General features: G+C 39.0%; 3 protein-coding genes across 6 annotated transcripts; 1 reads left to right on the top strand and 2 right to left on the bottom strand.

Annotated features, from left to right (window-relative positions):
• Positions 1-1,427: 1,427 nt before the first annotated feature.
• Positions 1,428-5,239, bottom strand: tmem205 (transmembrane protein 205). 4 transcript variants are annotated; one of them, XM_020938047.2, is made up of 5 exons: positions 5,122-5,225; positions 4,574-4,681; positions 4,180-4,284; positions 3,940-4,103; positions 1,428-2,295 (listed from the first exon to the last, which is right to left on the bottom strand). In XM_020938047.2, the coding sequence occupies exons 2-5, from the start codon at positions 4,605-4,607 to the stop codon at positions 1,993-1,995; spliced, it is 606 nt and encodes a 201-aa protein (XP_020793706.2). In that variant the 5' UTR covers positions 4,608-4,681; positions 5,122-5,225; the 3' UTR covers positions 1,428-1,992. The 4 variants fall into 4 exon arrangements, with proteins under 4 accessions (XP_020793706.2, XP_055008936.1, XP_020793714.2 ...); XM_055152961.1 differs by having other exon boundaries at positions 4,180-4,296; XM_020938055.2 differs by lacking the exon at positions 4,574-4,681 and having other exon boundaries at positions 5,122-5,239.
• Positions 5,240-6,380: 1,141 nt separating this feature from the next.
• On the top strand, positions 6,381-10,033 carry elof1 (elongation factor 1). Its single transcript, XM_020938734.2, has 4 exons — positions 6,381-6,483; positions 7,198-7,314; positions 7,379-7,449; positions 8,045-10,033. Exons 2-4 carry the CDS (start codon positions 7,199-7,201, stop codon positions 8,107-8,109), a joined length of 252 nt encoding a protein of 83 aa, XP_020794393.1. The 5' UTR covers positions 6,381-6,483; position 7,198; the 3' UTR covers positions 8,110-10,033.
• A 9-nt stretch (positions 10,034-10,042) lies between these two features.
• Positions 10,043-20,370, bottom strand: cnn1b (calponin 1, basic, smooth muscle, b). The gene is made up of 7 exons (XM_020937708.2): positions 20,135-20,370; positions 13,837-13,958; positions 13,661-13,727; positions 12,862-12,999; positions 12,551-12,667; positions 12,150-12,296; positions 10,043-11,448 (listed from the first exon to the last, which is right to left on the bottom strand). Exons 1-7 carry the CDS (start codon positions 20,192-20,194, stop codon positions 11,203-11,205), a joined length of 897 nt encoding a protein of 298 aa, XP_020793367.1. The 5' UTR covers positions 20,195-20,370; the 3' UTR covers positions 10,043-11,202.
• Between the last annotated feature and the right edge of the window lie 1,074 nt (positions 20,371-21,444).

Genomic DNA, 21,444 nt, shown 5'->3' on the forward strand with positions numbered 1-21,444 from the left:
AATCTTTTATAGACTTGCGGTGGGGAGAGTATTGTTACTTCAAACCAATTATTACTTAAGTAGGAGTAAAGATATGGTGTCTGAAAACTACTCTGAAAAATACAGTGTCTTTAAAAAGTACCACCCACATTTGAATATAAATCCTTCTCTATCTCAGATAGATGGATAAATAAATACTTTAAGACCGTATTTAATCTTAAATAACTTCAGTCTTTTTTTCTTTGATCAAATTTAGATTTAAATCTGTGATTAATTTTGCTGCCGTTTTATCTAGTTTGCTTTGTCATTGAAACAAAGTGTTGATTTGTGTGTTTTTTGTCTGACAGGAGGGCGGCAGGAAGAGGTACAGGTCTCTGACACCTGGGACCTCTCGTCCTCCTCCTCTTGCACTATTCACACAGCGCTGTTCTCTAGGGACAGTGTTGTAAAGACAGTGGCTGTGTAAAGACAGTGGTGTCTGTGTAAAGACAGTAGTGTGGTTGTTATGTTGTTGTAACCTTTGTGTATGAGATGTTCCAGCTTCAGTGAGAGGACAGCCCTGGGCCCTCCACCTGTGGGTCAGCGCTGGCTCCTCAGCAGGTAAGACTCATTTACACGTGTGTTGAATGGACATATATCACATTATTATCTCTGTATATCTTGCATATGATTACACTAAAGATATATTTAAGTTACATAATATGTCTGCATGGTTTAACCTGACATGACCTTTTGTAGGTTGCCTGCAGCAGAAGCCCTCTGCCTCTGCAGACCGGCGCCTCTGCTCTTGTGCACGTCTTTCCTTTGCTAAATGTGTACTGGTTTCACTGTTTTAGCTGCAGCGCTGTGTGTAAAAAGACTAAAGGATTGTAATGCTGTGATGCTGTTCTGTCAGCCTGCTGAGAGCCACAGCCCTGGACCCTCCTCCTCTGCCTCACCTGTGCAGAGCTTTCAGGTCAGTCTCTTCTTTGCCTTTTGTATTTGTTTGTTCAAATCTAAGATTACATACTTGAATTTAGTCTACATAAATGTATTCTTTCTTTATGTCCATCAGGCACCTAGGAGCCCTCGACCCCCCTCTGTTGCTTCTCTGGTGCCCCCTGAGGGTCAGGAGCCCAAACCCCATATCAAAATAGATAAAAACATCATTCATTTAACCTCAAATAAAATGAGAGGTAAGCTAAATGTGTTTCTTCCAAGTTAGAAAAGCAGTTTTTAGCATTATTCTATAATACACAGTTTGTTAAAAGCCGGTGCAGTCCTCACCTATCAGCCAGCCAAGTTGTGTTGTCTCTTTGGCCCACTGTGAGTCTGATGTGTGCCACCACTCAGTGTAATTGAATTGAATCCTGACAGATCTCAACCAGGAGCTGCCTGCTGGCAACAAGGAAGATCTTTTATGATAAATTCATCATGGAAACATGGCCCTGATGCAAAAGGCAAGAGAATCAACCTCTCAAAGTTTATTATAAGAATATGCCATATAATCAAAACAAATACAATCACTGCAATATTTAATATACTGATATGGATAAATGAAACACGGATTTTGAGAAAATAAGAAATCCTAAGTCTCTTTTGATAAAAAAATGTCAGGTAAATTTAGATGACAGTTTATACAGTTTTTGCCTAGCCTGTAAAGAAAATATATTGTCATTATGATTATAAATATATTTCTGCCGCTCTTCACGTAAAAATTAACTGATATTGCAAGTGGCCAATTTTAATTCTGGCAATATTTTCATTCTTTGCTACTAACATTGAAAAAGATGCATAAACTTACAAAAATATAATTCATAACATGAAGAGTACTGGAGCTAAAAAAACAAAACAAAACTGTAATACAGTTCACTGAACTCTATTTTGTAAAAATACTGCCCTCTGCTGACAATATAAGGCTGCCCAAAAATAGTAATTCAATATTTTTTTAAACATCATTATGAAAAGCAAACTAAAAAGTACATGTACCATTTCACAGTTTGGTCTATTGTCTGAATCAAGTAAATTTAGTTTTTATATGGTGGAGAGATTTAGAGCAGTGTAAACTAAATTAACAGTGGCACAAATGAAGCCAATCAGGTTGCAGAGAGAGGAGAGCCCATGGTAGCGCCCAAACACTTTCCTGTACTCTCTGTACTTAGGGTCTTTCTCTTTGAGCTTGGCATATTCCTCCTTTTGGCTGCCAAGTCCGATCTGTTGTCCTAACCCGTGCTCCTTCTCCACCTCCCACATCTGGAACATGACCTCGGTACCGGAAGGACCGAACCACTGGGCATTTAAAGTAGCCGTGACCAGGGCTACAAAGTACAGCAGCATCTACAAACAAAAATAAATTAGTCAGTGATCAAGAACTGCAACATTTAAAGAAACTGACTAAGCTCAGCACCCAGAAATGAATGGAACTAAACCGTAGTCCCTAAACCCTAGTCCCTAAACCCTAGTCCCTAAACCTTTTCCCTCCAGTGAGCTACATTTACAAAACAAAAATGCCAGTGATACAAATTTTAGCGGTCATGAGAAATTGAGCCACAGAGAGCCTTAGATGAGGTACAGATTGTAATGGCAATAGGCATTTAATTAACCAAACTTTAGTTATTCAGTACAAAACCTATAATAAAGACATCCCTTGTCAAGCTATTAGGAAGGCGGGTGAAGAGCTACTGGTAGCGCCCAAGGTACAGGTTGGAAACTCCTGCCCTAAACAGTCCCATAGGTGCATTATATTATAGCCTACTATATTACTGAGGGGTGTTATGTTTTTAGAATTACATTCATTATTTGATTTGATTTTAACATTGTATATTGTGCTTTCAGAGAAACCTGTCACAAAAATTATTATATTGACTGAATGTTCAATAAAAAATATTTGGAATAATATTTTAGGGGGCTCAATATTGTGGAATTTTGCATCCCTTTCACAGACTTAGGGCACCAGTTCATTGTTTACATTTTCTCTGGCATCATCCAACTATTCCAGAATTCCTTCTTTAACATCATCAGTTTCTCTTGTCAACTCGTCTTATAGAGAAGTGGTCTGCTATGCACTTCTCATTTTATCTCGACTAATATGTCTCCAGGCTGTCCTTCTTAGCTCCTATTTAAACCTCCTTCTGTGGAAGCAGAGTCAAGCTGGAATAGCCAATTCTAACACTCAGTGTTGAGTACTCAAGTCACTGGGTCCTGGACTGATGGAGATGTCTGAGGCACAAGTTTATTTACCGAGTCTCTGCCTCTCTGTACAACTCATTCGGGACTCATTTGGACAACACTTATTTACCCTAAGAAGAAATATTTAATCATGTCTAGATTTTATTTATACATTTTTTTATATTATTTTTAGTTTGATAACAGTTTAGCTGTTGAGAGTTTAAAAAGTAACTTTTCTAATTATAAATACTAACTAAGTACTAAGGGGCTTCATTCTGCATTTTTTACATTTAGAAAAGGGTTTACGGTGTCACGGCCCAGGCCGTGGCTCGCCCTGCACCCTCTCTGCCGCTCTCTTTCTCTCTCTTTCTCTCCTCCAGGTGTGTGTGTCCTCGCCTCCAGGTCCTGCCCTGCCTGCCTGCTCCTCCCACAAGGCCGGGCCGTGGGAGTATAAAGCCTGTATGCATGCATACATCTGCCCCTTTGTCTCTCCTGCTCCACTCTGACCTGCGGGCCTGCCATGCCACCACGCTGATACCATCACTACCATTACTACTATCATGCTTTCATGCTTTTACAATAAACGTCCACACCAGGGCTAAAAACCGTCACTGTTGTCATCTCCCCTTACTTTTGTGTTTCGAGCCCAGGCCGTAACAACTGAGAATAGATTTATTTTGTCAGTGGCATAGAGTAGTTTCACTATTGTCATATGTCATATATCTTTGTAGCAATATATCACACTTCCAGATTTGTGACTGAGACAGACCTACTTTAAAGATGTTCTTAAACGATGCCCAGTTGCCCATTCACCTGTATGGCTTCTTGAGTCTCCAGCAGCTCTCTGGGGTGGTACAAGGCATACAGGGTCAGGCTGATGAAGTTACTCCCCAGCAGGCAGTAGAAGTATGGAGGGAAAAGTTTACTCTGCACCAGGCCAAAGGTGTGCCGACTCACCTGCCGCACCAGAGCAAAACCTAACCACATATAAAAGTGAAGTTAGTCAAAATCAGTGTAATAATTAACTACTGCTCATGAGAATATTATAATCACCTGCAATGAATGTGACCCAAAGCTGCATGCCCCAGGTGAATGACAGCACGAGCAGGTGTAGGACTTTCACCAGATCTGTGGGTTCACCCTCAGTCGCCATGTTGTCTAATATAATGTATACAGAAGAAAATAATCACCTTCAACAACATGAATTTATACTTAGACTTTTAGATTTTTTTTTATGCCCTACTACCAGCTGTTACCCCCTCTTAGTGCATATTATTGAGTGATATATCATAAAACTAACATGTATTTTATCATTTAACATTGTTTCGTTTTGTTGAGTGGTAATAAAAAGCTTCCAAAAAAGAATATTGCCTCAACAATTTACTGATGTTTCCTATGGGTAAAAAATAAAAACAATAATAGTTTCAACAAATTAAAAATGACTCACCAATAGTGGAGCAAATGTTTTGACTAGCCTCCATTTTTGAGTCCACATGACAAAAACAAGCAAACTATGACACCCAGAGGCACAGAGAGCTGGAGTGGGTGGTTCAGACTAGAGGAGGGGTGGTGCAGTGAGATAAGAGACTGTTTGAAAGATGACGTATACAGTTGCACGGACAAGGGCAATAACACTGACATTATTTATTTATGTATTTAGTTTATTTATGAGACAGGGGCAGTGCACAATATACATTAACCTTAACAGGAGAGATGCATTGTGTCAGGTTGTAGCACTACTAGAGCTAATTTCCACCTGTAGTCCCTGGTGCATGTTTTTTAGTATTTACAATTACAACATATAACAAAAATACAAGTAGGTGTGCTATGGGATCGCACACAAGTCATCTGCAGAGCTACTACTTGGAGTACTGAATGTATGTTAACTACTAGCTTCACCCACTGACTGCAAAGACTATACAAGACTTTTCTACAACAAATATAGCATTTTTAAACGTGCTCAATGCCACAGAGACAGTCTCTGAACACACTTACCACAGGGATCCGCTCTCTTCTACGTCCAAGACCGAAATACACGTATATAAATAAATAAAATGGAGCAAGGTTCAAGACAACGCTACTTCCTGCGTCAATTGTTTTGAAACAAAGCCCCGCCCACACGAGAGCTCAGCCAATCGTGGCGCTGTAAAGACATGGGTCTATTAAAATAAGAGTTACGTAAAGTTATATAAAGTGCATAAACTACATGAAGGATCCAGAAACATATTATTCAGGAATAGAGAATGTTGTTCTCATTCCCAAACTACTACAACAGATTTTTGCCTGTAACACTTCTTACAAAACCCGAAATTTTAATGGAGAAACTGAAAATTTAAGGTCCTACATTTAGCTAAATTTACTCACATGTTACAATGTTACCTTATCACAAACATACACAGAATTGTGTTTTGTTTAGGGTGACCAGACGTCCCTGTTTCCCCTGGACAGTCCCAGTTTTGAGCCCTGTGTCCCCTGTTCTAGCAGATTTATTCAAAACCATTGATTTGTCCCAGTTTTACACAACACATATCCCACACCACCCTATTTTTGACAAATTTGATCCCTGCCAACAGTAAAGAAAGGCCTGAAGTGTAATCTGTTTAGGTAAAATACAGAAAAGCTGCTTAAAAATGACAAAAACACACAAAAAAATATGACAAATTTTTTCCTTTTTTTCCCTCTTTTTTTTTTTTTTCATTAACACGTTTATGAGTAATCCTTTATTTGTCCTTCTACATCTACAGAGCTCAAAATGCTCTTGTGATGTCATGAAGCTGTAGTTTTCAAGTTAATAGCTACCTTTTACCGTTTGTTTAGCAGACATGGGCAATTCCAGGGCTGAAATGATCCAAATGATTCTAGTCAAGTTGTATGGAGTTCAAAATCGCAATGGAGCACTTCCTGTGCTAACATGACAAGGTGGAACAGAGTGTTTTCTATTTGGGAGAAGAACTCAGCGTAAATATGCAGGATTTTTGTATTAAACATGTGTGAATGAAACAAAACACATTTCAATTTCTAGATCAGAAAATAGCATAACTTAAATATAATGGATACAGAACAAAAAGGTGTATGTTTATGAGCTGTGCATCTTATGACTATTTACCATTTACACTTTTACATTTTATTATAAGACAAAATACTCTTGTTGTTGTTGTTGTTATTGTTGTACAGTACACCTACCGTTGGTTTGTCTTCGTGTGGCGAGCCAATCACAATCCGACCTGATTCCCCACGAACCAATCAGCTGTGACGTTAGTGACGCCGCAGCATCATCCGGCGGAACGGAACACCGAGGACCGAGCATCCTTTTCTTGCGATTAAAAGTGATTTCTACGATCGGAGAGGAAACGCCAGGTATTTGTTGAATGCATTTGTTTGTATAACGCACGAAACATTTTTTCTCTCTGTTTCCAAACATAATGCATACGGTCTACTCATTACAACACGATGTTATAGCTAGCTCGCCGTTAGCGTTCTTGTTTCTCGTGTAGCTGTTTTGTTTCATTGATATAATTGTTTTTTTTTTTGTTTTTACGTATAATTATCTTCTTTTCAAATGCAATTATAGAAGAAGTGTTCAGTAAAACAAGCTTCTATCTTGGTGCATTGTGATTTTCCAAATAAAAATCTAGGACATCCCTGGTTTGGGTTGGTTGATAGTAACAAAACTGTAATGATTGCATAACTAAGGACAGTTGTTTCGCACTCGGCACTATTATGAGTCAATATAGTCACATTTTATTTCTGTTTTTGTTATTTTAAGCAGCTGTTCTGTATTTTGCCTAAAGAAATGACAATGTATGCCTCTCTTTACTGTTGGAAGGTATCAGATTGGTAAAAAATAGGGACACCTGGGACATTTCTTGTAAAAAAAACTGGGACAAATCACTGGTTTTATGTAAATCTGCTGGGACAGAGGACACAGGGCTTAAATTTGGGACTGGCCCGGGTAAAAAGGGACATTCAGTCATTTTATGCATGGCATCTCAAGCAGCGATTATCATGGCAGTTTTTCCACAACCTATTTTTCCAGACTGCATTTGAATGTCTCTGTGTTGATCATCCTAGAATGGGTCGCAGAAAGTCAAAGAGAAAGCCACCTCCCAAGAAGAAGATGACTGGAAATTTGGACACCCAGTTTACCTGTCCCTTCTGTAACCACGAGAAGTCTTGTGATGTGAAAATGTGAGTTAAACTGAGTGAAAATTAGTTAATAATGTGTGATCTAACGTTTGTGTTTCTTTTTCAGGGAGAGAACTCGAAACACAGGAATTATATCCTGCAGCGTTTGTTTGGAGGAGTTTCAGACCCCTATAACATGTATCCTTTTCACACTTTCACACTTCTGAATCTGCTATTTATTACTCTTATTCATTTTTATTAATTGCATTAGTGCTGGTCATAGTTTCAGATCTATGTTGTGTAATTATTTAGTAATTAAGCTGATGGAGTTAACAGGTGAAACAAAAAATGTAAATTCATATGATATAAAACACACAAATACAGGTCTGGGTATAATAAAGTCTACCTTAAGATATTTTTTTGTAATGTATTACACATTAATTACTGCATTGTTTTATCTTAAGTAATTATTTCCTCAAAATAACCTCACAAATTAACTCCATGTAATGTATCAAGTCAAGTGACAGTATAGCTTAATTTTAGCCCAATCTCAAATATAGTAAGCATTTGCATTGTGCATATCTCATGAAAATAGCCAAAGTCAAGCCAAAATAAAACAAATATAATACAAACAGTCATCCAAATACAAAAATCTGTTTTTTAAACTATTGCAAGTAAAAGTATTAAGTATTAGTCAAGTTAATGACTTAACTGAGAAGATGTTCTGTGGACTGAGTTTAATATATTTCCTCTGTGTTTTTTTAAATTAATACCTTGACCATGTTATGTGCAGATCTGTCAGAACCAGTGGATGTTTACAGCGACTGGATCGATGCCTGTGAAGCAGCCAATCAATAGTGAAGTTTTCCTTCAACCTCAATGTTGGACTTTTCTCCAGTTGCTGATCCAGTCTAGTGAATCTACAACATATATTGGTCACAGTGTAACTAACCAACAGACCTGTAACTATATTGGTTTTCTCTCACGGATGAGAGCACTGCCTCAATCCACTTCTGTGTATTTCACATCATAAGACTAAACCAGGGGTCGGCAACCCAAAATGCTGAAAGAGCCATATTGGCCCAAAAATACAAAAAACATACCTGCCTGGAGCCGCAAAAAATGAAAAGCCTTATATAAACCTAATATGAAGGCAACATAGGCTGTCAGTATATTAGCTGTATAAGCCTACTATTAAAATGACTAAGTAGGCTACAAATACAAAATGAGCTTTCATGATTACCCAAACCCCTTTTGCGACCCTCTCATACTCGGTGCGCCGTCTGTAGCCACTGAAATCAGGTGGTTAGTGTTTATTCCTTTGTCATTTAGGCCCTGTTTACACGTACAGGTATTTTTAAAAAACGGAGACATTTCCCTTCGTTTGTTCACATTGTTTACACGAAAACGGCGAGTTCACCTCTGAAAACAAATCTTTCTAAAAACTCTGGCTAGAGTGGAGATTTTGGAAAACTCCGGTTTCACGTTTGCGTGTAAACTGAGATAAACGGAGTTTTAGGAGCTGACGCGCTGAAAGTGCGACCGACGTTTACCTGTTGCTTTGACGACGATGACGGAAGCATTCAGAGCAGCAGTCGCATTTCTTCTGATCGTGCATAGGAGCACTCATAAAACAGCAGCATGTACAACTTTGTACGCAACTCACCGCACCACACCGCTCGGAGCAGAAGCTCTGAGCTCGGGCAACAGCGCCAAACACACGGGGCAGTCAGCGCGCAGCCCCTCAAGACGGGGCTGGGGGTCCAGTGTTGGTCAGATTGTCCGGAGGCTTCGTCCTCCATGTCCTGGTTCCAGACAGGGGCGAGCAAGACCAGGGCGCAAAGGACTGGGTCTGAGTGCTTCAGTGCTGTCATCTGTGCGCTGGTTCCGTGCGGGAAAAGCGAGAATGCGCTGTGGACCACAGGTCCGGGCAGTCTGCTCTGGTCCTCCGTGCTCGACCACGGCTGGTTCCGAGTTGGTGCAAAGCATCCGGATAGAAGCGTGAATCCAGTTTGGTTCGTTATATGTTGTTCTGAGTGGTCCGTCTGTGCACATGTTTTTTTGTTTTTGTTTTTCGGGTAAAGCGCTTCTCAGGTGGAGGCACCGGACACCACCCCCCGCTTCAGCTCATCTATTTGTTCTGCTGAAACACTTTTCATGTGTTTCATTTGCACACAGCTGATGGATCAATCCATGACCAGAGATGAATGAGGGTTTTACCCCTAAAGAAACCATATTAAAACAACAACCAAAAAAATCATTCCTTTTCCATTTTTGAAAAAGCTTCAGGGAGCCACTAGGGGAGTGCTAAAGAGCCGCATGTGGCTCTGGAGCCGCGGGTTGCCGACCCCTGGACTAAACCTTGTATCTGGGACCTGGGCAGAGCAAACTAAACTCAGGTCCAGGAAATCAGCAGTATTTCCTTCTTTGTCAGTGATTGGGCACATGCACACCTAAATAGGAAGTAGGAAGTTTCCATGACGATTTACCTCATTAGAAAGTAAGACCGTGACCATTTGCATTTCACATTATACGTCAGTTAACTTCATACTATGTCCACAGGTATTTGTTGTAGGTATAAACACACAAAAGAAATGATTAGTTTGTCTTTATCTTCTTCAAAGTTACAGTTTGTATTTGATAATCAAACGTACTTGCATTCCTTTTGCCAATGCATTTTTTTTTTAGAACTTTGTCTTGTCCAGTTTTCTTCTCTTTTCATTGAAATGCTTCTTTTTCAACAATTGAGTGAATTTTGTAGTAATGAAAATACAGTATTAAAATCCACTACTTTTATGTTTGAAGTGTTTTATTGCACAAATGCCAGGTAGTGACAGACATACAAAAGATTAGTCATTTGCAATACAGTTGAAATACATTTTATATAAAGTTTCTCTCACAATTATGGGAATAAAAACAAGCAATATAAAATATCTCTATATATAATTTATTTTAAAAAAAATCCAAGTTTTATGACATTTTATTTAAAATTTCAATGTTATTTAATTTAGTGAAATCAAAGAAGGGCAAGAATTATCTTACAACACTAGATGGCGCACAATAACAATGTTTAAGTGTTAGTTTCACACATCAGACGATCTCTTTGCCTTAAAGAACACGGTATTGTCATTGTAGAAATTAACACCAGGGGGAGCTTCAGCCCTAAAATACATGACACAATACATTCAGGTCGTTCGGTGGGTTAACAACAGTAGAACAGTAGCAAGAAACACTGATGTGCCTTTGCCATGTTCTGGTCACACCTCAGTTCTCTGTCTTTGCTGTTAATTACACACAAGTGAAAAAGATAGGCAGCAACTGCAAGAAGAGCATAAATGTAAAACTAAACATAGAATACCATAACGTATTACTTACAATCGCTGTCAAAAGCATTTGATTTCCCCCCCATCTTCAACAAACAGCCTTTAATAAGCTAAACAAAACCATCATAAAACTTGCCCTGCAAAGCAGAATCAGCTCATAGTGGGCAGGAGAGCAAAGAGGAAGCCAGCGAAGGTTCTTAAAATACAGAAATTATCATAAATCTGCAAATTCAACATTCATTAGCACCAAGATGGCCAAGAAATGTATCCATTTAGGATTCATCTCACTTGAATGTGGCAAGAAAACAACTCCCTAGAAGGAAAGTATAAAAGCACTAGAAAAATGTATAAATAGCAAAAATTATAAAACATCTCTTTGGATAATATTGACCAAAATACAAATTGTCATGGTATTTTCTAAAAATAGAAGAGTTGGCCAATTTTCTTATAAATGTAAACCATCGTTTTCTTTTACTCATGGAAAGACAAACAACACACTTGTTTAAAAAAAAAACGGTGGGGAATGAATCAACAATGATGTCAATGTTGGACACGTAATAGTCTCAGTGACAGTGGTGTTGGGTTGTTTGAAGCAAGATTGCGGGAGGGGGGTTGAATTTTGGGGTCTTCAGTCAGAGTACTGGTTGTAGCCATCGAACTCCACCGTGTCACCGTTGTCATAGAAGTATTCGGTGGGATTGGCGCAGTATTTGTTGTCATAAACTTGGCGGGGCAGGCCGTAGGTGGTCATGCCCTGCTGTGAAGCCACTTTGTTGGTGCCCATCTGAAGGGAGATGGTGGAGGTGTCACAGTTCTCCAGCTCCAGCTTCTTGTCAAAGATGTGCCGCCGGGTTCCTGGGGCTGTCATTCCAGCCTAAAAAGGAAAAGGAATCAACAATGCAAGGTTCAATTGTCTCATGGTGCCGAAGTAAATTACTATTCAATGCACGGTACAGTTACAATATATTGTATGCCACTTTGTCCCTACAACGCTCAGACGAGAGTTTTGCGTGATTATTATGATTAGATTCCATGAGCCAAGACCCCAGAGTGGATAAAGAAGTGTAGGGAGTTTGACATCATCCATAGTGTTCAGCTCCAGTCAAATGAAGCTCCCAAGGCTAGCAGTTATGGGGCAAATCCAGAGCAGAGTTCCGTATTAAGAAAAGGAACTGATTTATGGACAAAATAGTGAAATAAAAAAAGAGCCTGAGAAGGTCGATCATTTTTCAAAACAGAGTGACCTGAAGCCTGTGCTCGCTTCCTATTTAGAATGTGGTGGCCAGCATGTTAGTTATGCTCATTTACACATTCTATGGACTAGACACATTATTGATTAAAAACCTGCACACAATCTATTTCAAAACAAGATTTTTTTCTCATTGGACAGTGGGCAATAGCTAATAGTTATTAATCTTGTTACATTATTTCCACTTCCACCATTTTTGGATTGTAACAAGTAAAAATGCTTCACTTTTTGCATTTATATACCATAATTTCATGTTTGTGAAGATTATATTTCAATCCACCATCGTTGCTAAAATTCAGACAATGAAAAAGAAATCTAGTGCGTACTTGGCTGGCTCCCTTGTTGGTGCCCATCTGTAAACTGATGGTGGACTGGTCCAGAGGATTATCCATGGCAATCTTTGCGTCATAGAGGTGGCGCCGCGTGCCATAGGAAGTCATGCCCTTTTGACTTGCCAGCTTGTTGGTGCCCATCTGTAGAGAAATGAAAAAGAATTCATGCATGAACAAAGCACAGAACAAAGATCACAGTAGAGTGACGAAAGGACTTCAGCAGAAATCCACTGCCACACTTCAAGATGATGTGACACCAAAAAACTCTTTTTTTACATGTCAATGACAAAAAACATTATCACTTAACAGGACTCACTGAAAGGTATTTTAGAGTTGAAACTAATACTAAAAGTAAACACATAGATTCCTAGACATGTATGTGATTATTGTCTGACCTGCAGACCGATGATGTTGCGTCCCTCTCTGAGCTTTTCCGGAGCAAATCGTCGCTGTTGTTTCTCTGCATACTTCACTCCGATGTCATACTTGGAATGGACACCTTTGGACTTGGCCTAAATCCAAAAAGTATCACGTTTTAAAGAAAAAAATTCATTTTAATAACTACATTGTTTCTATTAGGCTTTTATAAAATTTGATTATAGGAGCCGAGATAAAAAAATGTCACAATAGACTAGAGCATGTAGTCGTTTGTTGATTGGACAGCGTCTCTCAGAGCAGATGTTGGTGCATGAGAGTCAGTACTCACCATTCCAGCCAGGGCGATGAGTGTGGACTGGACCTGAGTGTGGTTGACGTTCTCAAACAAGTCGTTGGCCTCGAAGATGTCATGAGGCTTCAAGCCATACTCTGTGATAGCGCGCACAAAATTCCCGATGTTCTCCAGCTGATCATGAAAGGAAAGAGGAAAATCTTATTAGATGAGGAAAATGGAATATTTGGTTATTGTGGTATGAGTACAGTACAGTCTGGAATGATTGTCATTCTCTATGAAGTCCATTCAAAATTGCAGCTCACTATTTCTATCTTCCAAATTAGGACTTCAGGAAGCATATTTTAACAACTTTTAAAATACTGTAGTTTTGGAAAATGATTTAACTAAAGCGTAAAAGTAACAGTCCATTGCAACAATTCAGTGCATTTACATACATTTATCTCATACATTCAACTGTCCCACACTTCCACATTGTAAAAAGAACAAAAGTGTCCAAAACAGTTGAATAATGAAAAATAGTTATGTTTTGTGTTGTTGATGAATATCTTATTATTTGCTGTATGGCGTCTTGTGAGATGACCAAAAATAGGCTTTTACATGAGCTCTCCAAGAACTATCCCGGTGAGAATTCTCAATAGGCTTTCAAGTCTAACTATTAAAATCCTTGTTTATGTTTTGAGCCTCGTAAAGTGCCCATAAACTGAGTGGTAAAATGGACATCCTTTGAAATGATGGGCACTAAAAGCTGATAATACGTTTATCAGTGTCAGTAAAGAAGTCGGAGAAAAGTAAGAATAGTCCCGTCTCCTGCCCTGTAGTGCTAGTGCTGTACCTGGTGCCAGTTTTGACTGGAGTGGTTGATCTTTCGCACGGAGCCAGGCTGGAGAGCATTTATGAGCCTACAAAAGGGGGGCAGATAGAAAGTCTAGTCAAGCTGATTATCTTATAAGAGGCAGTTATTTTATTTTATGGTGACATAAAATACTAGGATACCAATGACGCACTTACTCGCACAGTATCACGCCGTCTTTGAGACTCTCCATGAAGTTGTCCCCGATCCTCTGACCGCTCACTTCCTCAATCCATAATCGAAGCTCTTCCTCCTTTTGGTGGTCGTACTTTCCAGCCAACTGTAAAACAAAATCATTACAGTTCAATGAGGACACTTAGACACACACAAATCACTGGTAATTCTGCTGTAGTAGTGGAGACGGTAAGGAGGACTGTGGTTCAGATGGAGTTTTCTTATGTGAATAACTAAATATGTGTTTGGTCGCAGGCTCTGATTAGTTGACAGGTAACGGGATAGAAATGGTTGAATTTACACTTCTGCCACTTGTTATACTGATATCATTTATTCTATCCTGTTAATTCTAGATATTTCTTTCTATACATATGCACAATAGCCTCATAAATTGCTATACTAAATGACCTTTTAAGATCTTCTCAAGGGATCAAAGAGTTCAACAAAACAAATGAAGTTTGGTTCAGATATACAGAGATATTGTCAGATAATAAACCTCCCTCCACTTTTTCACATTTTAATTTTTACATTTTAGTAATTTGGTAATAAAGGGTAACATATTGGTTAAAGAAGTATGAAGCCAAATATTAAAACTTACACACATTTTCCTGTCACTATATTTTGTTCTGTATTTTTATAGAAGAAATAAATGAGCAACATTCCTGTATTTTTTGTTGGGAAGCCTGGATGAATGTGTTTTACTATAAGCCTATAAAGAAATGAATTACTTGTCATACATCACACCCTAAAGTGTCCAAGGGAGAATTAACAAATAAAATACAAACAAATAACAAATAAAACATGCACATGCTTAAAAACATTTACAACAGTGGGGCTAGTACAGTACTGCATGTCCGCATTGACACACGACTCGCCTGAGGAAATGTCTGGTTTCATATGTGGGATTTTGTTACTAAAATAACTCTTTTCTCATAAGGTAAGACAATCTTTGTGTATGGAGCAGTGGACCATATTGGCTAATAAAACACCAGAGATGTGGGGTATAAAAATAACAGGAGAAATGAAAAAGGCCCATGGGCATTCCTGCGCAGACACACGGCAGCCTCACTGTTGTAGTCCTACTGTGTGTTTACTTTTGTACTGTAAATTACAATAGTACCATGATGTCAAGTACTTCAGGAGAGGGGATTCAATTAAGAGCTACCATGTAATTGTAAAACTAATTAATCCTGACACCCTTCTTGGAGCTAGCCAGAAAGTCAGACTAAAACATTCTCATTCAGCAGTTCATATTTCAGTCTTCTGTCAAATGTTAATGTTCCTGGATGTGCTTCAAATATGAATAAGAAACAAAACATCAAAGTCTAAACACAACTGCAATGCTTGTCAAAAAAAAAAAAAAAAAAAATCACAATAACAGATATTTTTCCAAATCAATCAGCCCTACTCTCTCACTCTTATTGCCCCTATCCGCACACACACGCACACGCACACACACACACTGAATACTTGTAAATGTTCTGCAGATAAGTCTTCTCAGTCTGGGATCAGTGGCCAACAAAAGCATGTATTTCAAAAGGGTTTGCATAGCCTCCACTCCATCACACCAAACTAGGGAGAAACAGCTTTCCCAAACATCACTCCCTCTCCCTCCTCTTCCCTCTCTCTCTCTCTCTCTTTCTCCTTCTCTCCTTCTCTCTCTGATCGTCTTGTCCCGCCTGGCTCGCTCACTTCATTGGACGCGCTCAGGTTTCCCCCTCTCTCCCTCTCTCACTCCTGGCTTTACTCAAAACCTGGCCTTATACAGTGACTATTCAGGCAGAACAGGGCTGATAAAAGGGGGGCTAATAGCGACAGTTTTAATTCCAGGCATTCATTTTTTAAAATTTACATTTCTACCCCACATGAACAGATACTCATTTCGTGATGGCAAGTCAATTGGCACAGCAAACACAGAAATTCTTACTTACTAACCTTTCAAATATTTTGGTGGGAGCAAGAATCTAGTCACATGGGCGGCAGTTGAGCAAGCATTCATTCACTGATGCAAAGATTTTGTTTGATTCCTGCTGTTATCAGAGCATTGTTATGTCCTTGGGCAAGACACTAAATCACCTTGCTTCCTGCAGTGTGTCTGTGTATCAATGTATGGATGTGTGTGTGTGAATGTTTGAGTGACTCCTTGATGTAAAGTGTTACGAGTGTCCAGCAGGTAGAAAGGTACCATAATACTTTTGACGTTTTAAATTATTTTTGGCAACAATAAACTATGCCATAAATAAACAGGTGAGGAGTGCAGCTGGGTATCATCAATAAGTTGCCGATACGATACATACTTCAATACAAAGGCCACAATACAGTGCATATCTCGATACAGTGAGCTTTCAATTCGATATATTTCAATTTGTTACGGTTAAAAAATAATGGCTAAATCATGGCTGTGATGCTAAAAATCTTTGTTAAACCATTTCTTGTGCAAAGTGAATATGAAACATGCCCATTTAAATCATGAAAACTGTGAAAATATCAAATGTGTCGCATAAACAAGTTTTCTTCCTCTGAAGAAGCAACAAAACTGTAGCGCTGTAACAAAATAATTTGGTAAAACATGCCAAAAAATACTCTTGGAAATATATCGATACAGCAGCCCACGATATTGATACTGTATCATCACATTAAACGATACAATATATCGATATTTCCATATTTTTGCACACCCCTAGTGAGGAGATCAGTGCACCAACTCAAATTGCAGTTCAGTTTGGTTTCGCATGGCTGCCTGGTTGAAGTAGAATACAGAAATACTAAAACACAGCTGCATGTTTTAATTAATATCATTTGAAAGAATATTTTTAAAAGAAGTTAAGTAGCTGAAGATAGAGCCATGATTCTGTCTGGACAAGAGATCAACTGATATATCGGCCCAAAAATATATCGGCACAATGCATATTGGTCGATCTCTGGACACAAGTGGTCTAAAATCAGATTTTGTGTTATGCGTGTCTTAAAATAAAATTATACCAAACTAACTTAAAGCTGTTCTGTGTAACTTTACTAGTAGTGGGTTTACTACCTGCTTGACTCCATAGAGATTAGGGCTGTGCAAAAATATTGGAATATCGATATATCGTATCGTTTAATGTGATGATACAGTATCGATATCGTGGGCTACTGTATTGATATTTCAGCAAGAGTATTTTTACGTGTGTTTTACTAAATTATTTTGTTACAGTGCTACAGTTTTGTGGCTTGTGGAGTGAAAGGAAACTCATTTATGCAACACATTTGACATTTTCACTGTATTGATGATTAAAATGTTTGTGTTTCTTATGAACTTTGCACAAGAAGTGGTTTAACAAAGACTTTAGTATCACAGCCATGATTTAGACTTTATTTTTTATTGAACCGTATCGAATCGATTTGAAATATATCATATCAAATCGAAAGTGCACTGTATCGAGATATGTATCGTATCGTGGCCTGTGTATCAAGGTATGTATCGTATCGGCAACTTCTTAATGATACCCAGCCCTAATAGAGATGTTAATGCACTGCCTGGAATCTTCCTTGCAGGTGCTTCTATCACTTCTGCATTTACCTTGAGAAACATGCTTATGTCTGATAGGATCAAGACGCAATGACATGGAGACAGAGACATGTTTAATGCCATACTGTGAAACAATTCAGACAAATCTATCACATATCCACGGAGACAAGCAGGTGGCAGATCCTTCACCAGAGATTTATGGAGTTCACCTTTAAGTAACTTGGAAAAACATGAAGCTGTAAATAATATTGCCTTGTTCATAACCATATGTAAAATGTAAAGAACGTTTGTCACATTTCACACATGAGCACAATAGGTCGACCTGCATAGTTTAAAGCTAACCATCTGCATACTGCTGTTTAAAACTAACCATCTGCACACTGCTGTTTAACGGTAACCATCTGCATACTAAAGCTAACCATAAAAGGCAGATTACTGAGATGGCACAATGCTGGTGTGGATATTATTTGGATTGCTGCGTTGGCACAGCTGGAGCATCAGTGTCCCGTGTGTCTGCTTTGTGTCAGGACAGTGTTTTGTCCTCCCTGACGTCCATGTAAACTGTTTAGAGAGCGGCGCGCTGACGGGAGTCTGCTGCGTCCTTAAAAGGCAGGGGACTGGGCTCACGTACCTGACAGTGGCCTGGTGCATCCCTGCTGCTTTAAGTCACCCTCCTGGAATGCACGGCAAACCTCTACTTACTATTAGGATATTAAATAATGTGTGAACATGCCGGCAATGCAAGTCCTTACATGTGTCAGTGTGGCAAAAGAAGAGAGCCAGTCAGTCATGTGTTAATTTCCTATTCCGCCAGATTGAGTAGGCTATAAAAATCATTATAAAGGCCCTCACTGTAAGTGTAACTGGAATGTTTACAGTTACATTTTGAGAGATCATTTTGAAACAATTTGCAGTTGTTTATTTTCAGTCTGTTTCACACTACAAATGAACAACACTTGGATTTAGACCAGTCTAGTCCTTTTCCGAAGACCAGCTGTGTGTCCATTGGAGCTGGCACAGAAAATCATTTACTCCAGATCTATGGTGGGAAATTGAATTCAGTTATATTTTCAATGAAGTGTTCCAAGGTGTAGCTTTTCTACTGAGATATTTGGCTTCCTTTCCCCAAGTCTGGCTTGAGTATTCTAGTAAGTTCTTCACATCTTTAGGCTTTTACCACAAATACCCTAAATGGTTTAGAAATACCAGAACTGTGAGTAAGATTCAAAAGCACTTGAAGAACACAAAAGCCAACTACTAAAAAAAGTAAATCCAATGATGTTCAAATATTTGACACTAAATAATTGTTGTAATGTTACTTTGCTTACTTACAATTAGAGGAACAATGAAAGTGTTCCAGTGCCATCACTAACATCCAGATTTTTCACCCATTCTACCACTCTTCATTGATTCTACAGACTTCCACCACCTCCACTAGTACAGTAGGCCATTATATGTAGGCTATGGCCCTATTATTCACTAAGCTTTAGTTCAGATTCAGTCCTCTCTACCTGGAAATCAGTCATTATTCTGGTACCATGGCGTATTTTCTCTTGTTTACGTAATCAAGCGGCACACAATAAGCCCCAGACCTGGGCCAGGGCACGGGTGATTAAGAGCCCACTGAGAGCTAAATGGGGCCAATGACAGAAAAGTGCATCTATACAGTGTGATTAAAGCAGCGCTGATGGATACTGCTATTCAGAGAAGACACCAAAACACAAGCGGAATCAAAGAGCTGCTGGAACAGTCCTGTCTGATCTCTGAAATACAAGTGGAATATACAGTGACATAACTAATGACTAAGCAAATGAACTGGAGTTGGACTTTTCACACACATGTTAAGTGCACTGCGTGGTTTATCAGTTCATTTGTCTCAGTGGAAGTTATTGCTTTGCCTGGAATGTTCTGCAGCTTTACTTCAAACATTAGTTACGATACCCACTAGAGCTGTCACTATACTGAAAAATAAAACTCTATTTTGATACCCAAGAAAAGACACAATACACAAAATGAAATTTTTATCCCACAATAAGACAGTGATACAATAGAACATGACTTTTAACTAATTTAGAATAATTATATATATATTTTTTTTAATTACCAGGTGGTCTTACGCAAGTTCTGATACCCAATTTAATATTTAAGAATTTAATTCAGTATCAATATTTGTTAAAATAAGTATCAAGTGTTGGTACTAGTTTTATTCTCAGTATCTGGATATTGATACTTTCACTGTTTTCTTAATTTACAGCCTTTACTTCATTTAATTGCTAATTAAACCTTATTGCTCAAAAACTATTTGCATATGTGCTGTGAGTGGGGTTGCCTCTCCACAGATCTGACTTGGCCTGGTAGCATCACCTGCTTGTCTCCATGGAGATGGAGATAATATTGTGGAACAAAAAGTTACATAATGCCCCTTTAAATTTCATACCTACTGTATTCTGTCAGACCAAAATTCTTTTCTTAGACCATTATGTAATACAATTAGGCTATTTATTTAAGGTCTATATTTTTATCTGGGCCAAAAGGAAAAGGATTCATTCAGGATTTACGGTCTCTCTCAAGTCTAATACCACAGGCTTAGTTACATCATCATTTCTGTGCAAGTTTCAATATATTTAAATGATATAATTAAATATCTAAACATTTGTTTTGTTTTGGTGCACACACTGTACCAGCCAAATGAACTGTCCTCGGTCCCCAAGAACACACACAGAGCATCAGAGTGAACATGTGCTCCTCCTGACAGTCACAGTGTCCCCTCGTACCTTGCTCTTGACCTCCGCGGACAGGCCGAAGGATGGGCCGCTCCTGAAGTGTGTAGACATGCTGCTGCGGTCTCTGTCTGTGCAGTGAGGAGCTGAGCTGACGGAGGAGGCCTTGGAAACGGCAGATTACGGCAGCTATCAGTCCAAACCGGGCTAACGCGCTCCAAAGTCCTGAACAGTCCACCGTGGCGTGCGTATCACTCGTTCTGATCACTTTACGACACTTTTCCGAAATGTTTTAAAGTCTTCCTACGCGTGCGCGCTCTGGTTGGCTGAGGACGCGCTCCAATCAGGACGCAGCGCCCTCATCTGGGAGTGATGTCACCGCTGCGGCATCAGGGCTTTAATGGGTGTCAGTTTTTCCAGCTTCAGGCGAGAGAAAAGGATGCTCTGAGGGGAGCCAGGATGCGAGGGACTGGAGTTATGTCATAATCAAGTTCACATCAATTCCTTATTAAGAGCAGGTCTACTAAGTGCGGGCAAAAGTCCAACAATCCTCACAGGCTGATTTATCATCCAGACACCAAGCCTAGATTAACCTAAAAAAATAAAATAAAAATAATAATAATAGAAGAATGCCTGTGTTAATTTTTATCTATAGATGTTTTTAAATCTCTGTACTATAGTTTTATCTTTTGTAGGCTAAAAAAAGAAAAAGAAAAATCATATAACAGTAAAAGTGGGTCATCATGGCCTACAGATGTTAGACTCATAGACCCCAGGAAGAATAGTAATTTTTGTGGTAATAACTAATAGGGATCCAGAATAAATACTAGCATACATTCTAAGTCATACTGGTCTTTGAGGCAATACTGAATAAGGCAGGCCATGATTTATGTACTGTAGTGCTAACAGTGTTTAGGATCATGTCATTTCATTATAATGTTATTTTGTTAATACAGTTGTTTTAGTTAATCACAGTTTCTCATCTTTTCTCAAAAATACATAACATGAGTGTTTGGTTACTAAAATCTGTTGGGCCCTAGTAACAACAGCACTTGCGGTATCAGTAAACGACACACGCTGACGTCACAGTGGGCCAGATGAGGTCGTTTTCCACTTTTACTCGTTGTGCCTCGGTCTCTGCTCTGTCTGTGACATGTACAAGAATGCACCCGAGTCACTGGGGACACTGCATTAGCATGAGTCACACTGCACACTGGAGGGTTTGATCCAGCAGGCCATGTGTCGGAACAATCTGGAAAAGTCCATGGATTAGTTGGAGATAGATGGAGCTGGTGAATACGGTGGACAATAAAAGGGCACAAATGTCACATGACTGGACACAGGCTGTTTCCTGGCAACAAAGC

The sequence above is a fragment of the Boleophthalmus pectinirostris genome, unplaced genomic scaffold, assembly GCF_026225935.1.
Source record: "Boleophthalmus pectinirostris isolate CB_2022bp ecotype Guang Dong unplaced genomic scaffold, ASM2622593v1 HiC_scaffold_17, whole genome shotgun sequence".
In the NCBI taxonomy this organism is placed as follows: domain Eukaryota; kingdom Metazoa; phylum Chordata; class Actinopteri; order Gobiiformes; family Gobiidae; genus Boleophthalmus; species Boleophthalmus pectinirostris.

What these genes read in the sequence shown, in the direction of transcription:
- elof1 (XM_020938734.2), top strand. Translation starts at nt 7,199, where the DNA reads ATGGGTCGCAGAAAGTCAAAGAGAAAGCCACCTCCCAAGAAGAAGATG. An exon ending in AAGTCTTGTGATGTGAAAAT is followed by an intron (nt 7,315 to 7,378) that starts GTGAGTTAAACT and finishes TTTCTTTTTCAG; the next exon opens with GGAGAGAACTCGAAACACAG. An exon ending in GTTTCAGACCCCTATAACAT is followed by an intron (nt 7,450 to 8,044) that starts GTATCCTTTTCA and finishes TGTTATGTGCAG; the next exon opens with ATCTGTCAGAACCAGTGGAT.
- cnn1b (XM_020937708.2), bottom strand. Translation starts at nt 20,194, where the DNA reads ATGTCTACACACTTCAGGAGCGGCCCATCCTTCGGCCTGTCCGCGGAG. An exon ending in TCATCGCCCTGGCTGGAATG is followed by an intron (nt 12,668 to 12,861) that starts GTGAGTACTGAC and finishes TTTTGGATTTAG; the next exon opens with GCCAAGTCCAAAGGTGTCCA. An exon ending in CCAACAAGGGAGCCAGCCAA is followed by an intron (nt 11,449 to 12,149) that starts GTACGCACTAGA and finishes TTTCCTTTTTAG; the next exon opens with GCTGGAATGACAGCCCCAGG.
- tmem205 (XM_055152961.1), bottom strand. Translation starts at nt 4,607, where the DNA reads ATGGAGGCTAGTCAAAACATTTGCTCCACTATTG. An exon ending in TTGGGTCACATTCATTGCAG is followed by an intron (nt 4,104 to 4,179) that starts GTGATTATAATA and finishes ATATGTGGTTAG; the next exon opens with GTTTTGCTCTGGTGCGGCAG. An exon ending in AGACTCAAGAAGCCATACAG is followed by an intron (nt 2,296 to 3,939) that starts GTGAATGGGCAA and finishes TTTTGTTTGTAG; the next exon opens with ATGCTGCTGTACTTTGTAGC.